The sequence below is a fragment of the Zalophus californianus genome, chromosome 11, assembly GCF_009762305.2.
Source record: "Zalophus californianus isolate mZalCal1 chromosome 11, mZalCal1.pri.v2, whole genome shotgun sequence".
In the NCBI taxonomy this organism is placed as follows: domain Eukaryota; kingdom Metazoa; phylum Chordata; class Mammalia; order Carnivora; family Otariidae; genus Zalophus; species Zalophus californianus.
The window spans coordinates 84,042,414-84,061,542 of NC_045605.1; the positions used below are offsets into that span (position 1 = coordinate 84,042,414).

At 37.8% G+C, this 19,129-nt stretch overlaps 1 protein-coding gene across 1 annotated transcript in view; it reads right to left on the bottom strand.

The window, feature by feature from the left end:
• DCDC1 (doublecortin domain containing 1) overlaps positions 1-19,129 on the bottom strand; it is a 468,564-nt gene that overhangs the window by 377,328 nt on the left and 72,107 nt on the right. Inside the window, exon 8 of the mRNA XM_027579679.2 lies at positions 12,885-12,978. Coding sequence (XP_027435480.2) covers positions 12,885-12,978 — 94 coding nt within the window. The remainder of the gene's footprint in view (positions 1-12,884; positions 12,979-19,129) is intronic.

A 19,129-nucleotide genomic window follows, 5' to 3' on the forward strand; every position in this document is an offset into this window, starting at 1 on the left:
ACAGAAGATCCAGGCACAGAAATAACAGATCAAGGAGTCAGATCTAAATTAGATGTTAGACTGTGGGAAAATACATCCTGGGTAGGATTATTTAACTCAGAGAGGTGAAAATGGGTAGGACTGGTTTGAACAAAGGATGATATTGACAAACTTGTAAATTATTGACTTCATATCTCTCACTATGAGAGACCTGCAAGAAAAATACCTACAGGAATATGTTAGAAAAACACAAGAATGAAGCAAATAGCAAAGGGAAAGCAAAAGAAAAGAAAGAAGTCCACTGCACCAAGCAATGCAGCCCGAGCCTGTAGAGAAGGGAACCTTTCTGAAAGAAGTAGGAGTACAGTAGAGACAAATCCTAAATACTGTAGAAAGAGGGGACAGAAATGTTAAGACTAGGAACATTCAAAAACTGAGGAATGACCCTGTCTACAGGAGGAAATGACATTGTGCTGGTCCTCACTGAACACTAAGACCATGAGACTCAAGAAACACAACCAGCCACTTCAATTCAGAAATCCATGGAGCAAAGTTATTCTCTAATGGGGAACCAATATGAAGATGACGGGGAAGCTGTGTTCACAAAGTAGGTTTCTTTGGCTTAAATGGTTCCCTAACCAGAGACCATGACAGCAGTCGCTGTGACCCAGGATTGAAATTACTGCTCCCAAGGCAAGATGTATGCTTTGCCACCAGAGAGAGAGGGGCTTACCCTCAGTTCAGTATGGGGTTCAGGAACATGGGACTCAGAGTGGAAAAGAGTACTAAGGTGTTTGGGACACTTTACAAAGGCAAATAACAGCATCTCAGATAAGTCCTGGGGCTGCCACCAACATAAATTTCCAATTGTTGCAAGAATACAAGAGTATCCTCTTTGAGAATAATAATAATAACAGCAATGATGATATAATATTATAATATGCTGGAGCACCTGGCTGGCTCAGTTGGTGGAGCATATGACTCGTGATCTCAGGGTTGTGAGTTAGGGTCCCACAATTGAGTATAGAGATTACTTAAAGTAAAATCTTTTAAAAATTGTTACATGGGGGGGCGGAGCAAAATGGTGGAGGAGTAGGAGACCTGGATTTCGTCTGGTCTCAGAATTCAGCTGAATAGGGATCAAACCATTCTGAACACCTACAAACTCAACAGGAGACCAAAGAAGAGAGTAGCAACAACTCTCTGAACAGAGAAGCGACCACTTACTGGAATGTAGGACGTGCAGAGAAGTGAAACCGAGGCGATATTCGGAAGATAGATGGCGGGGGAGGGGGCCTCCCCTTGGCCGCTTCTGGCAAGTGATAGAGCCGCGAGCACAAAACAGGAACTTTTAGAAGCCGGCTCCGCGGAGAGATGTCGCTCCAGTGCCTAAGCAGGGGGTGGACCCCTCACGGGACAGTGTGGCCTCAGGACCCTCAGGGTCACAGAAAGACCGGGGGGTGCCTAAGGTGCAGCAGAGCTCCCAGGTATTGGAGCGGGGAAGCCGGCTGCGGAGACGGAGCTGAGGGCGCGGGCTCTCAGCTCGGGGTTGCCATAAACTGTGATCCGCAGCACAGTCAGGCCACTGCTCCTCCAGCAGGGACCCAACAAGTGGGAGGAGCAGCGCGAGAGCGCACCGCAGGGATCTGCTGGGTTTGGAGACTCCACATGGGGTCGGGTGCCAGAGATAGAAACGCTCGGTCACAGGCCGGGTGAGCGCGCAGTGCGGCCGGAGACCAGGGAGACGGGAGTGACTGCTTTTCTCTGGGGGCGCACTGAGGAGCGGGGCCCCGAGATCTCAACTCCTCTGAGTGGAGATTGGGAGGCCACCATTTTCACCCTGGTCCTCCAAAGCTGTACCAGAGCCTGCAGGGAACAAAAGCTCCTGAGAGCAAACTTGAGCAGCTTGCTTAGCCCGGGACCAACAAAGGGTGGGACAATTCCGCCTCCAGCAAAGGACATTTGGGAACCATGGCAACAGGCTGCTCCCCCAGAAGATCAGCACGAACAGCCAGCAAGCCAAGACCAAGTTTACCGATCAAGGAGAACGGGAGAACTCCAGCACTAGGGGAATACTGCACATAGAATTCAAGGCTTTTCTTTACCATGATTCATTAGTTTTCAAAGTTAATTTTTTAAACGTTTTTTTTTTTAATTTTTCTTTTTCCCTTTTTCAACCAACATCTTATCAATCCCTTTTTTAAAAAAACTTTTTTTATTTTTCATTTTAGAGTCATATTTTATCCCTTCATAGTAGTTACCCTTATTTTTTGGCATATATATATAAGTTGTTGTCTCTTTAAAATTTTGAGATACAGTTTTCTTCTAACAGATCAAAATATACCCTAAATCAGTAGTGTATGGCTTTGTTCTAGTCTCCTGCCTGATCACATTCTCTCCCTTTGTTTTATTTTCTTTTTCTTTCTTTTCTTTTAATCTTCCTTCTTTTTTCAACAACTTCTTATCGTATCAATTCCTTTTATAAAATCTTTTATACTTTCATCTTTACAGTCATCTTCATCCCTTCATTGTATCAACCCTTATTATGTACATATATAAGTCTTTCTTCCTTTAAAATTTTAGGAGGCACTTTCTTCTAACAGACCAAAATACGCCCAAATCTAGTGTGTGGCACTGATCTATGCACTAGTCTGATCATATTTGATCATATTTGTTTTTTTTTTGTATTGTTCTGTTTTTGTATTTATCTTTTTCTTTTTGTTTTTTTTTCTTTTCTTTCTTTTCTCTTTCTTTTTTCTTTCTTTCCCTTTCTTTTCCCCTGGTTTCAGGTCTTTTCTGATTTGTATAGAGTATATTTGCTGGGGACGTTGTTAACCTGTTAGCATTTTGTTCTCTCATTCATCTATTCTCCTCTGGACAAAATGACAAGACAAAAAAAATCACCTCAGCAAAAAGAACAAGAGATAGTACCGTCAGCCAGGGGACCTACTCAATACGGACATTAGTACGATGTCGGACCTAGAGTTCAGAATCATGACTTTAAAGATATTAGCTGGGCTTGAAAAAAGAGTGGAAGTTATTAGAGAAACCCCTTTCTGGAGAAATAAAAGAACTAAAATCTAACCAAGTCGAAATCAAAAAGGCTATTAATGAGGTGCAATCAAAAATGGGGGCACTAACTGCTAGGATAAATGAGGCAGAAGAGAGAATCAGCAATATAGAAGACCAAATGATGGAAAATAAAGAGGCTGAGAAAAAGAGAGAGAAACAACTACAGGATCACGAGGGCAGAATTCGAGAGATAAGTGATACGATAAGATGAAACAATATTAGAATAATTGGGACCCCAGAAGAAGAAGAAAGAGAGAGGGGCAGAAGGTATATTGGAGGCAAATAATAGCAGAGAACGTCCCTAATGTGAGGAAGGAAACAGGCATCAAAATCCAGGAGGCACAGAGAACTCCTCTCAAAATCAATTAAAATAGGTCAACACCCCGACATCTAATAGTACAACTTACGAGTCTCAGAAACAAAGAGAAAATCCTGAAAGTAGCTCGGGAGAAGAGATATGTAACCTACAATGGTAGAAATATTAGATTGGCAACAGACTTATCCACAGAGACCTGGCAAGCCAGAAAGGACTGGCATGATATCTTCAGAGCACTAAACGAGAAAAATATGCAGTCAAGAAGACTATATCCAGCTAGGCTGTCATTGAAAATTGAAGGAGAGAGAAAAAGCTTCCAGGACAAAACAAAAAATAAAGGAATTTGCAAACATGAACCAGCCCTGCAAGAAATATTGAAAGGGGTCCTCTAAGCAAAGAGAAAGCCTAAAAGCAGCATAGATCAGAAAGGGAACACAGAAAATATACAGTAACAGTCATCTTACAGGCAATACAATGGCACTAAATTCATACCTTTCAATAGTTACCCTGAATGTAAATGGACTAAATGCCCCAATCAAAAGACACAGGCTATCAGATTGGATTAAAAAACAAGACCCATCGACATGCTGTCTGCAAGAGACTCATTTTAGACCCAAAGACACCCCCAGATTGAAAGTGAGGGGGTGAAAACCATTTACCATGCTAATGGACACCAAAAGAAAGCTGGGGTGGCAATCCTTATATCAGACAAACTAGATTTTAAAACAAAGACTGTAATAAGAGATGAGGAAGGACACTATATCCTACTTAAAGGGTCTATCCAACAAGAAGATCTAACAATTGTAAATATCTATGCCCCTAACATGGGAGCAGGCCAATTATATAAGGCAATTAATAACAAAAGCAAAGAAACACATTGACAACAATACAATAATAGTGGGGGACTTTAACACCCCCCTCACTGAAATGCACAGATCATCTAAGCAAAAGATCAACAAGGAAATAAGGACTTTAAATGAAACACTGGACCAAATGGACTTCACAGACATATTCAGAACATTCCATCCCAAAGCAATGGACTACACATTCTTCTCTAGTGCCCATGGAACATTCTCCAGAATTGACTCACATCCTAGGTCACAAATCAGGTCTCAAACGCTACCAAAAGACTGGGATTATTCCCTGCATATTTTCAGACCACAGTGCTTTGAAACTAGAACTCAATCACAAGAGGAAAGTCGGAAAGAACTCAAATACATGGAGGCTAAAGAGCATCCTACTAACAGAATGAATGGGTCAACCAGGAAATTAAAGAAGAATTAAAAAAATCATGGAAACCAATGAAAATGAAAACACAACTGTTCAAATCTTTGGGTACAGCAAAGGCAGTCCTGAGAGGAAAGTATATAGCAATACAAGCCTTTCTTCAAGAAACAAGAAAGGTCTCAAATACACAATCTAACCCTACACCTAAAGGAGCTGGAGAAAGAACAGCAAATAAAGCCTAAACCCAGCAGGATTTCAGAGCAGAAATCAATGAAATAGAAACCAAAAGAACAGTAGAAGAGATCAATGAAACTAGAAGCTGGTTTTTGAAAGAATTAACAAGATTGTTAAACCCCTGGCCAGACTTATCAAAAAGAAAAGAGAAATGACCCAAATCAACAAAATCATGAATGAAAGAGGAGAGATCACAACCAACACCAAAGAAATTACAAACAATTATAAGAACAGATTATGAGCAACTCTATGCCATCAAATTAGATAACCTGGAAGAAATGGGTGCATTCCTAGAGATGTATCAACTACCAAAATTGAACCAGGAAGAAATAGAAAACCTGAACAGACCTATAACCACTAAGGAAATTGAAGCAGTCATCAAAAATCGCCCAACAAACAAAAGCCAGATGGCTTCCCAGGGGAAATTCTATCAGACATTTAAAGAAGAATTAATACCTATTCTCCTGAAACTCTTCAAAAAATAGAAATGGAAGGAAAACTTCCAAACTCATTTTATGAGGCCACCATTACCTTGATCCCAAAACCAGACAAAGACCCCATCAAAAAGAATTACAGACCAATATCCTTGATGAACATGGATGCAAAAATTCTCACCAAAATACTAGCCAATAGGATCCAACAGTACATTAAATGGATATTCACCATGACCAAGTGGGATTTATCCCTGGACTGCAAGGCTTGGTTCAACTCTGCAGATCAATCAACGTGATACAATACATTAACAAAAGAAAGAACAAGAATCATACGATCCTCTCAATAGATTCAGAAAAAGCATTTTGGACAAAGTACAGCATCCTTTCTGATCAAAACTCTTCAGAGTATAGGGATAGCGGGTACATACCTCAACATCATAAAAGCCATCTATGAAAAACCTACAGCAAATATCATTCTCAATGGGGAAAAGCTGAGAGCTTTTCCCCTAAGGTCAGGAATGCGGTAGGGATGTCCACCGTCACCACTGCTATTCAACATAGTATTAGAAGTCCTAGCCACAGCAATCAGACAACAACAAGAAATCAAAGGCATCCAAATGGGCAAAGAGGAAGTCAAACTCTCACTCTTTGCAGATGATATGATACTGTATGTGGAAAACCCAAAAGATTCCACCCCAAAACTGCTAGAACTCATACAGGAATTCAGTCAAGTAGCAGGATATAAAATCAATGCACAGAAATCAGTGGCATTCCTATACACCAACAACAAGACAGAAGAGAGACAAATCAATTGCACCCGAAACCATAAGATACCTAGGAATAAATTTAACCAAAGAGGCAAAGGATAAGTACTCAGAAAACTTTAAAATACTCATGAAAGAAATTGAAGAAGACACAAAGAAATGGAAAAACGTTCCATGCTCATGGATTGGAAGAACAAACATTGTGAGATGTCAATGCTACCTAGAGCAATCTACACATTCAATGCAATCCCCATCAAAATACCATCCACTTTTTTTCAAAGAAATGGAACAAATAATCCTAAAATTTGTATGGAACCAGAAGAGACCCCGAATAGCCAGAGGAATATTGAAAAAGAAAAGCAAAGCTGGCGGCATCACAATTCCGGACTTCCAGCTCTACTACAAAGCTGTCATCATCAAGACAGTATGGTACTGGCACAAAAACAGACACATCAATCAATGGAACAGAATAGAGAGCCCAGAAATGGACCCCCAAGTCTATGGTCAACTAATCTTCGACAAAGCAGGAAAGAATGTCCAGTGGAAAAAAAGCAGTCTCTTCAACAAATGGTGTTGTGAAAATTGGACAGCCACATGCAGAAGAATGAAACTGGACCATTCCCTTACACCACACACAAAAATAGACTCCAAATGGTTGAAAGACCTAAACGTGAGACAGGAGTCCATCAAAATCCTAAAGGAGAAAACAGGTAGCAACCTCTTCGACCTCAGCCGCAGCAACTTCTTCCTAGAAACATCGCCAAAGGCAAGGGAAGCAAGGGCAAAAATGAACTATTGGGATTTCATCGAGATAAAAAGCTTTTGCACAGCAAAAGAAACAGTCCACAAAACCAAAAGACAACCGACAGAATGGGAGAAAATATTTGCAAATGACATATCGGATAAAGGGCTAGTATCCAAAATCTATAAAGAACTTATCAAACTCAACACCCAAAGAACAAATAATCCAATCAAGAAATGGGCAGACGAAATGAACAGACATTTTTCCAAAGAAGACATCCAAATGGCCAACAGACACATGAAAAAGTGTTCAACGTCACTCGGCATCAGGGAAATCCAAATCAAAACCTCAATGAGATACCGCCTCACACCAGTCAGAAAGGCTAAAATTAACAAGTCAGGAAAAGACAGATGTTGGCGGGGATGCAGAGAAAGGGGAACCCTCCTACACTGTTGGTGGGAATGCAAGCTGGTGCAACCACTCTGGAAAACAGTATGGAGGTTCCTCAAACAGTTGAAAATAGATCTACCATACGAATCCAGCAATTGCACTACTGGGTATTTACCACAAAGATACAAATGTAGGGATCCAAAGAGGTACGTGCACCCCAATGTTTATAGTAGCAATGTCCACAATAGCCAAACTGTGGAAAGAGCCAAGATGTCCATCGACAGATGAATGGATAAAGAAGAAGTGGTATATGTACACAATGGAATATTATGCAGCCATCAAAAGGAATGAGATCTTGCCATTTGCAACGACGTGGATGGAACTGGAGGGTGTTATGCTGAGTGAAATTAGTCAATCATAGAAAGATATGTATCATATGACCTCACTGATATGAGGAATTCTTAATCTCAGGAAACAACTGAGGGTTGCTGGGTGGTGGGGGTGGGAGAGATTGGGTGGCTGGGTGATAGACATTGGGGAGGGTAGTGCTATGGTGAGCGCTGTGAATTGTGCAAGACTGTTGATTCATAGATCTGTACTTCGAAACAAAGAATGCAACATATGTTAAGAAAAAGAAAAAGAAGAAGATAGCAGGAGGGGAAGAATGAAGGGGAGTAAGTCGGAGGGGGAGACGAACCATGAGAGACAATGGACTCTGATAAAACAAACTGAGGGTTCTAGAGGGGTGGAGGGTGGGGGGATGGGTTAGTCTGGTGATGAGTATTAAAGAGGGCACATTCTGCGTGGAGCACGGGGTGTTATGCACAAACAATGAATCATGGAACACTACATCAAGAACTATGATGTATGGTGATTAACATAACAATAAAAAAATTTTTAAAAATTGTTATGTAATGCTTACCAAGGGTCATGTACTTGTTCTACGGACTTCCACATAATTCACTTAATCCTTACAACAGTGTATTAAGGTAATTAATTTCATCCCTATTTTTATAGATGAAGAAACTAACCCATTAGAAAAAACTAATTAACATGTCTCAGGTGATACAGTAGATGGTGTAACTAGAATTTGAACTCTGGCTCCCAAAATCAGAACACTTAACCAACATTTTATGCAGCCTCTTTTAGAGAGGAGACAATGTTACTGGTCAATTTTTTCCTCAAAATATAAATACATAATACTATAACCTCAATGCCTCGATTGGAGATTGCTTCCCAACGAGTATGTCCTATGTCACAGACCCTACTCAACAGCATGCATCAACTGGCATCGGGGAAAGACTGACATGAAGAATGTCTTCTCTTGCCTTTCTTCACTTAGTTTCTGTGATGGTCTTTGGCAACAGTCACATGGGTCTGGATCATGCCAAACACAGGGTCCTAGGACTTCATTTTGCTTGGAATGGCCACATTAGAAACTGGTGATTGGCTTATGTTCTGAATGTGCTGGGTATGGAGCTGATGTTGTGATCACCTTTCGGTTTAACTGGAATTAGGGCACCTGAGAAAGTTGGTGTAGACTTATTCAACTTCTCAGGTCCTAGGGGATGACACCCACTGTGGGAGCCCAGAAGGTAGTTGCTGGAGGAATTCCAGTTCAATCTAGGCATCCAGAAGTCTCTGGCTGACACTGGGAAGAATAAAAATTAAGGAGCTGATTTCTTTGAATTTTAACTTGAGGAGTTGGAACTTTTCCTGGATTTTAACTCAGAAAGGTAAGATTATTTGGTTTTGGAATCACCTTATGTTAAATGTAAAGATTTGGGATTTTCATTTCTTTGGAATTTTATTATTTGAATTTAAATTCTTACAAAATTCCATAATGGACATGAGTTAACCATTCAAGTCAGGGTATGGTTTCTGGAATTTTGTGATTGAAATACATTAATCCTGTCATTTGATCTCATTGCACTGTAGAATCTCTGAAGAATGTGTCAGAGATTAGATAGCTACTTTGGACAGTGCTATTAAGTATAATTGGGGTATAAAATTGTAATAGAAAGTGAACATCAGTGTTCAGTAGCATGGCCTGGAGCTAATTTAATTAGATTCTAAGTCATTTCAGAATCTTCTAGTGTAAATTTCATACTACCCACCAGATATAGAAGGAACCACATAGGAACTGGGTTTGGTTATGGAATAATAGGTCCTAAGAGACTGAGGATCTCCTTCCTCAAGAGGCGAGAGTGACTTCTCTGATTTACCATAATGGAATAATTAAGCCAAAGAAGTTAAGAGAACAAAAAGTTAGGAAAAGTTAGGGGGAATGAGAGGGTTTTCAAACAAATCTACCAAAATCTGACACTATCTACATGTGTTCTGCCACTGTTATGTGCTTCTGTATACCAAATAGCTCAATACGGGAATGATGTCAGTAGGGTATAGAAGTTTGGTTAGTGAATATGTGCTTTTTTCCTAGGCAAGAGGGCCAACAGAGAAGGAGTAGAATTCTATCTTTTGGCAGAAAAGAAAAAAGACTTTATCTTGGCTGCAACACTGGGGTTCCTTGCAGGACTCTGGGAGTTTTCCTTCCTCCTGTGCCTTCCTTAAAGGAAGCCCAACTGGCTCAAACCTCCAGTTGATTTCCATCTGCATTGTCTCATCCTCTGTTGTTTTGTGCAGCTTTAATATCCTCTGAAGCAGCACTCCGAGATACCTATCCAGGCTGTTCACCGTATCTCCTAAGTTAATTATTATTTAAGTTAGTATTCTGGTTTTAAAGGTACATAGATTTTGAATGACCTTCCTCAACCCTATTATTTTCATAGCCTTGTAATTTTTGATGGGATTGATTTTGCAGAATGCATTTTTTGTATTATGTTTTAGCAGCAATGCTGTACTAGCCTGTTGACCACATATAGGAATATGGCATCTTTACACAGTGGGTAGTTCTCTTCTACCCTAGAAAGAATAGAATCTCTGTAGGAGCCATAACTAAAAAAATTATCCACACATAACAATATAAATTTCTTTGTTAAAGTCTTCTACGGTTTAGAAATCTAAAAACATAAAACTATTTCAAATCCCATGGGTTTTTAAGGGTTTCACTAGACATGATAAAGTTTAGTGTCATGTCAATTGGGCTCATTTCAAAGTATATCTAATTCTAAAAAAGAAGCATTTTGTGTATCTTTTACTTTTTAGTCCTTGGTACAATTACACTTCTAATCTGTCCTTATAAATAAAAAGTAATTGCTATGATCTTAACATTAGACACGATTTTCTGATCTGACATAAAACAAGCAAACAACAAGTCATACATCAAATGAGAGTATTAGTGATTATTTAAATTAAAAGGTAACTTTCACATAACACTTGACCTTTTCCAAGTTGAAGTTCAGAAGACCATCAAATATAAAAGTTTAGGGACTTCAATCATTTGATGCACAAATTATACTAACAAACAAAGAAAAAAGAAATGCAAAAATTTAATGTTAAGTGACTACGGTGCTACAGACTGGAAGTTCCTCCAACAGGATTAGCTTCTTTGAGTATGTTAAGTCTAGTGAACTTGTTATGCTTCCACATGTTAGTAGTTGCATAGGCTAATTTCAGCTGGCATAAGCTTTTATAAGTATGCAAAAACACAGGGCAAGGCATGCATTAAAATGTGATAATAGCACACTTCTGGGACACGTGAAGCATGAGGCACAAATCTGAATGCCTCTGGCATTCATGAAGCATCACACCTCAGAGTCAGAGCTTTTATGTTTTGATAAGTAATTCTGTTATACCACATTTGGGAGGAGGAAAAAAATCAACTTTCTAAATATAAATCTTTCCCTTTAACCAGGATTCCTTATATTTTAATTCTAACGATTTATTCAAAAACAATTTTTTAATTCCTGGTGAACTGGAAATAATTCAAAGCTAGATAGGGTCTTAAGAAATATGTTAGTTATTTATTTTATTAATGCAAGTTTTAAGAGTGATTATGTAATATTATTGATCATAAAGATCATTTTAGCCAGTGTGATAAGGGGAGACTGCAAGAAAGAAGAAATAAACTTCGATAATGATACCGTCTGTATCCACCCCCCAACAAAAGACCATAAGGAAGTATTCCCTGTGTTACATATGTCTTACAGGTAAATAACTAGCTAGATAATGGGTATGTCTACAGAAGCTTGGACATCTTCAGATAAAAACTCCTAATAAAATGAAAAATAAGTATCATATCTAACACATATTAGAAATGACCAAGAAAAAATTGATTTACTTTCTAAATACACAAACACACATATCATCCCTGGCAGAAAAATAATTCAAGAGTTGTAACAATAAGTATCAAAATATAATAGTAGTCACTCAATAGTATTTTTTTAAACATTTTATTGACTTATTTATTTGAGAGAGAGAGAGAGCACACGTGAGCACACGTGAGCACAGAGGGCGAGGCAGATTCCCCGCTGAGCAGAGAGCGGGATGTGGGACTGGATCCCAGGACACTGAGATCATGATCTGAGCTGAAGGCAGATGCTTAACCCTCTGAGCCACCCAGGCGCCCCAGTAGCCACTCAACAGTATTAAGATGATAAAGCCAGTAACGGTTTGCTTTTATACAGTACAAGCAAGGATATTAGAAATAAATATAAGTATAGCCATATCCTAAAAAGACTTAAAGCTTTTTGGATCTAGCCTGCAGGTTTAAGTATGCCACTTAATATTTTGGCCCTCTTCAGGCATATGGAGTTAAGGCTTAAATGAAGTGATAGGATTTTAACAGTAGTACATTTAGTAGTGCTAATAGTAACACTACTAAAGTAATAGTAATTACTACTAAGGCAATAAAAAGTAAATTTAAAAAAGTAAAAAGTAAATAACAGTAGCAATTACTACTAATAGTAATTTAATAGTGGTACAAATACAGAATTCATGGTACATTTTGCTTTTAGAGACTAGCAAAGTGTTTTTAGAAATACAGATTGACAAAGACATACAATGAAATTGTTTTAAAAACACATTTCATAACTTTTGAAAACCTCTAGAAGTTACCCAAAACAATTAAAAAATATCTGGGAACACAGCAGTATGATTTCTCAGTTTTCTCTTCTAAAAGCTGTATATCATAGAAAAGACCTGTTAAATTATGAAAATTTATCAACTGCTTTCATTCATTAAGTGATGGCTTACTAAAGTTAAAATACTCATGATTTTTTTTAAATCTAAACTTGAGCTGTGCTATAGGCTGAATGTTTATGTCCCGCCAAAATTTAAATGTTGAAACCTAATGTGATGGTATTTGGAGGTAATTGGGTCATAAGGGTGGAGCCCTCATGAATGAAATTCGTGTCCTTATACAAGAGACCCCAGAGGGCAGCCTTGCCCTTTCCACCAATAAGGACACAGTGAGAAAATAGCAATCTACAAATCAGTTAAGGGACCCCCAACAGACAATGAATCTTGGACTTGATCTTGGACTTGGACTTCATGAATATAAGAAGTAAATGTTTGTTGTTCAAGCCACCCAGCATATGGTATTTTTGTGATAGAAGACCAAATGGACCAAAACATGCTGAAATAAAGATTCCTCAAACCTTAATCCCTTTCATAATTTCCTTTTGTATTAAGAATGACATATTTATCCATATTAAAACTAAACTTTTATTATAGCTGTTTCCTTTTAAATATATAAAGTAAAAACAAAATTATACAAGTGGCTTTTGAAACGTTATCATAGAGTTTATAAGATTTTTGTCACTTACCTTTTGAAATATCTTCAATTGTTCTGCCATACAAATCATAAAGATATCTGGCTGGTGAATTGAGGTTCATTCTCACTGTGCAAGTATCTAAAACCTACCCAGGGGGGAAAAAAACCTATAAGTAATTTATTACAGTAAGCTCTGGCTAAATCAAATAAACATTAAAAGGCCTTTCTATACTAAATGGCTATAAAAATTATACTGTAAAATAAAAATGATGATTTAGAAAATGTTTCTAATATATGAAAAAAAAAGCAGTTAAAATTATTAGATCACAATTTTACTTTAAAAACACACAAACAAGGGTGCCTGGCTGGCTCAGCCAGAAGAGCATGGAACTCTTGATCTTGAGGTCAAGCCCCACATTTATTATATAAAAAATAAATAAATAAATAAATAATATAATATAATAAATAAAATGTTATATTTAAAAACATAAATAAAAATATAAAAAATAAAATAAAAAACACACAAATATTAATAAAAAAGAGAAAGATGCAACAAATATTAAAAAGTGGTTATACTATATTTAATAAATGCTAGGACTATGGGAAATTTTTATACTAGTCTTGCTACTTTCTATATTTTTCATTAATTTATAGTGGGAGCATATTACTTTTAAATTTGGTTTTAATCAACACAAATAAACGGAAAGATATATCGTTTTAATGGAATGGAAGAATTAACATTAAAATGCCCATACTGCCCAAAGCAATCTATAGATTCAATGCAATCCTTATCAGAATACCAATAGTATTTTTCACAGAACAAGAATAAATAATTGTAAAATTTGTATGGAACCACAAAAGACCTGGAATAGCCAAAGCAGTCTTGAGAAGGAAGAACAAAGCTGGAGGTATCACACTCCCAGATTTCAAACTATATCACAAAGCTATAATAACCAAAATAGTATAGCACTGGTGCAAAAACAGACACATAGACCAATGGAACAGAGTTGAGAACCCAGAAATAATCCCACACTTCTACAATTTATGACAAAGGAGGTGAGAATATACACTGGGGAAAAGACAGTCTCTTCAACAAACGTATTGGGGAAACTGGACAGCTACATGCAAAAGAATGAAACTGGACCACTTTCTTATACCATACCCAAAAATAAACTCAAAATGGAGTAAAGACCTGAATATAAGACCTGAAGCCATAAAACTCCCAAAAGAAAACAGAGACAGTAACCTCTTGGACAGCAATCTTAGCAAAATTTTTCTAGATATGTCTCCTCAGATAAGGGAAGCAAAGGAAAAATAAATGACTGGGACTACATCAAACTAAAAAGTGAAGGAAACCATCAACAAAATGAAAAGGCAACCCACTGAATGGGAAAGGAATTGCAAAGGATATTTCCAACAATGGGCTAATATCCAAAATATATAAAGAATTCATACAAGGGAACACCCCAAAAAACCAAATAATACAATTAAAATGGGCAGAGGACCTGAATAGATGTTTTTCCCAAGAAGATATATAGATGGCCACAGACACATGAAAAGATGCTCAACATCACTAATCATCAGGGAAATGCAAATCAAAAACACAAGGAGATATCACCTAATACCAGTCAGAATGAATAGGATAAAAAAGACAAGACATAGCAAGTGTTGGCAGGGATGTGGGGAAAAGGGAACCTTTGCATGCTGTTCATGCGAACATAAACTGGTGCACATGTAAATTGGAAAACAGTATGGAGATTCCTCAAAAAACTAAAACTAGGGGTGCCTGGGTGGCTCAGTCATTAAGCATCTGCCTTCAGCTCAGGTCATGATCCCAGGGTCCTGGGATTGAGCCCCACATTGGGCTCCCTGCTCGGCAGGAAGCCTACTTCTCCCTCTCCCACTCCCCCTGCTTCTGTTCCCTCTCTCGCTATGTCTCTCTCTGTCAAATAAATAAATAAAATCTTTAAAAAAACTAAAAATATAAGTACCATACAATCCAGTAATTCCACTTCTGAGTATCTACCCAAGGAAAATGAAAACATGAATTTGAAAAGATATATGCACCACTATGTTTATTGCAGCATTATTCACAAGCCAAGATATAGAAGCAACCCAAGTATCCATCAGTGGATGAATGGATAAAGATCTGGTATGTATATACAATGAAATATTACTCAGCCATAAAAAAAGAATGCAATCTTGCCATTCCTAACAACATGGATGGACCTAATGAGTATTATGCTAAGCAAAATAAGTCAGACAAAGACAAATATATAATTTCACTTGTATGTGTAATCTAGAATACAAAACAAGTAACAAACAGACAACAATAATAACAAAGAGAAACACATTTATGAATATAGAGAACAAACTAGGGGCTGCCCAAGGGAGGAAAGGTGGGCAGATGGGCAAAATAGGTGAAGGAGACTAAGGGGTACAAACTTCCAGCTATAAAATAAGTAAGTCACAGGAATGAAAAGTACAGCATATAGTTAATACTATTATAATAATATTGTATGGTGACAGATGGCAACTATGTTTATCATGGCAAGCATTTTGTATTGTATATAATTGTCGAATCACTATATTGTACACCTGAAACAAATACATCAACTATACTTCAATTAAAAATAAAAATAAATAAAAATTGGGGAGGGTATGTGCTATGGTGAGCGCTGTGATTTGTGTAAGAATGTTGAATCACAGACCTGTATCTCTGAAACAAATCATACATTATATGTTAAAAAAAAAAAAAAAAGATAGTAGGAAGGGAAAAATGAAGGGTGGGGAAATCGGAGGGGGAGACGAACCATGAGAGACTATGGACTCTGAGAAACAAACTGAGGGTTTTAGAGGGGAGGGAGAGGAGGGGGATGGGTTAGCCTGGTGATGGGTATTAAAGAGGGCACGTACTGAATGGAGCACTGGGTGTTATACGCAAACAATGAATCATGGAACACTACATCAAAAACTAATGATGTAATGTATGGTGATTAACATAATAAAATAAATTTAAAAAATAAAAGTAAATAAATTAGGTCTTAAGGTACTTTCTTTGGGTTTTAAATTCTTTCCAATTGTCCTAAAGTCAATTATAAATACAGTCTGATCACAGTTCAACTTGATAACTTATGTTGTTTGGGTACTAAATAAGTGGAATTAAAAAAATACATTTCAAGGTTTCCCATGAGCCTGAATCTCAAGAACTTCTTGTAATGGTTTCTAATATGGTAAAGTTGTTTTCTCGATATTTTTTTATTTTATTTTACTTTATTTTTTTAAAGATTTATTTATTTACTTAGGGAGCTAGAGAAAGAGAAGGGGGGGAGGAGCAGAGGGAGAGAGAGAAACCTAAGCAGGCCCCACACCCAGCATGGAGCCTAAGATGGGGTTCAATCCCATGACCCTGAGATCAGGACCCCAGCTGAAATCAAGAGTCGGATGTTCAACCAACTGAGCCACCCAGGTGCCCCTGTTTTCTCAATATTGTAATATCTTGATCTGTCTTGATATAGCCCTTGTAACAATGACCTTTTCAACATCAGTGAAGACTTAAAACACGCATCAGTTAGAGGAAAATTCTACTCACAGCATGAAAAATAATTAAAGTAACAAAGGGTGCTGGAGAGTATAAAGTAACCTCATGCAAGTTTTATTAGGTTTTTGGAAGTGACTCCCAAAACATGAATCACTATATCCATTTACAAGTGTATAATAGGGGCGCCTGGGTGGCTTAATTGGTAGGACATGCAACTCTTGATCTTGGGATTGTGAGTTCAAGCCCCACATTGGGTGTAGAGATTACTTAATAAGAAAATCTTGGGCGCCTGGGTGGCTCAGTTTGTTAAGTGACTGCCTTCGGCTCAGGTCATGATCCTGGAGTCCCGGGATCGAGCCCCACATCGGGCTCCCTGCTCAGCAGGGAGTCTGCTTCTCCCTCTGACCCTCTTCCCTCTCGTGCTCTCTATCTCTCATTCTCTCTCTCTCAAATAAATAAATAAAATCTTTAAAAAAAAAAAAAGAAAATCTTCAAGGGCACTGGGGTGGCTCACTCAGTTAAGCATCCAACTCTTGATCTTAGCCCAGGTCTTGATCTCAGGGTTGTGAGTTCAAGCCCCACGTTGGGCTCCATGCTGGGCATGGAGCCAACTTAAAAAATAAAATAAATAAAATAAAAATTTTTAAAAGAAGTATATAATACATTCCAAATCCAAATTGAAAATACTTTGTCTTCCATTTTCACTATTAATGGCTATAATGTACTACTGCTTTTGCATAACCTAAACTATTGAAGGATGATGTGCATTACATGATTACATAGTAAAAAGAACATCTTTCCATTGCTGTTACCACACTGCCTCTAGTTCTGCCCAATTTTATCCTTACCTTAAAGATTTATTTACTTATTTTTAGAGAGAAAGAGAGCTAGTGTGCCTGAGTGGGGGGAGGGGCAGAGGGAGAGAGAGAGAGAGAATCTCAAGCAGACCACAGAGGGGGAAGGCCAACATGGGGCTGGATCCATGACCCTGAGATCATGATTTGAGCTGAAATTAAGAGTCCGATGCTTAACCAACTAAGCCAGCCAGGCGCCCCTATCCTTACTTTAAAATTGGAAACTAATCCTAGTCCTAGCCCAACCAACTCATTTTCTTTGTGACAACTAACATATTTAAAGAGCTTCATGTGTTTATAAAGACAAAGTTGTACTTTCCTTTCAGTCTGGAGAACAACTTTCAAACATTGTGACTAATATGCTTTATCTAGTTGCTGTATCAAGTGATATGTGTTCCATTTAAAAGGCAAATATCTAATTGACTAATTTAATTTGACAAATTGGCCTTTACTGGATTACATCAGAGGTTCTCAGCCTTTATTCTACCCCTACACATGACCAATAATGTTCTCATGAGCCACATAGTCCCACAGGCATTTACAGGATTGTGTGTGTTTCTTGCAGCTAGCTGCAATCCTGTTTTGGGCAATTTTTCAGAAACTATATATTGCTGCTCTTTTTCTCAAAATCAGGAAGGCATATCTGTTTATGACTAAGAATGAAGTTACAGGAATAATCTTGGACCCTCTAATTTATGAGGGAAATAGTCACAATATCAATGCTTTACCTAAATAACAACGTTCTTGCTATGTATTTCACAAGTACTATAAACTCTATCATATGGAGCCAATCCATGACCTCCAATCTGCCTATTTAGAGGGTATCAGTGCAGGAGTTCAATTCCTGACCAACTCCATGTGTTCTCACAAGTCAGACACAATACTCCCTTGGAATATCTAAGTCGGAATAGCCCCATGGCTGGGACTGGTCCTTGCCACCCAATAATATAAGGTAATAACGCTGGTGACTCTAAATGTTACTCTTCCTGCCTTCCTTCCCACTCTTTTGGGTCAATCTCTTTAGTGATTACTACACATAAGTTCACCTAGGACTCCTATCCATGGGCAGAAACCTTTACTAAAAATGCTTGTAAAGCAATATTCAAAATATAAGAGAGAAGTTATCAGAAGAAATTGGAGTTTTGTCTGTGACTTTAGACAGAAAGGGGAGTGGAACATACTGACATTGGCATGGGATCCACCCTTGTGTTTTTAAAAATACTTTATTGACACAGTTTGTCTCTGACTAGCAAAATTCTCCTATTGGTCACTTAGGTCCATGTGACTTTGTCTCCAAGGATTATCCTTTTGCTACCACCACCACCCTCTTTGACAGAAATATTAACAGGAGACGATTCACTACACATTCTTTCTTAGCCAGTCATCTCTCAACACTTAAGAATCTACATTTGGTTCCACAGAGCCTCCTCCTTGGTTACCCATATTCTTGATCTTTCCATTCTTTATGTTTAGTTCTCAACTTCTTAATATTACAAATCTATTATTTAAAAGTTCACTGAAGCCCTTTGGTACAAATTATATTCTCTAATTACTAGTGAAGGTTCAAATATCTAAATACCCTCCTCCAAAGTTATAATTTACCAATTAAACTAAGTAAAATGTGAGCTATTTAAAGATGGTCCCATTTATTTCAGCTAAAACTTCAATGATTTTAAAAATTATTTCAAATACTGCTGCCTTTGTATTTAAAAAAATCAGTCAAGTAAAATTATACAGCTTTCTAACTCTAAGATCCCTCTTTTCATTGTGCCAAAATATCACTAAAAGTGTTTGTGCAAGCCAAATTTTAAGAGTAAAATGAGTTTAAAAACTGCCATTAGAAAATCAGATACTAGAAATTTATAATGCATCAGCAACACTGTCATTCTATCATACTTTCAG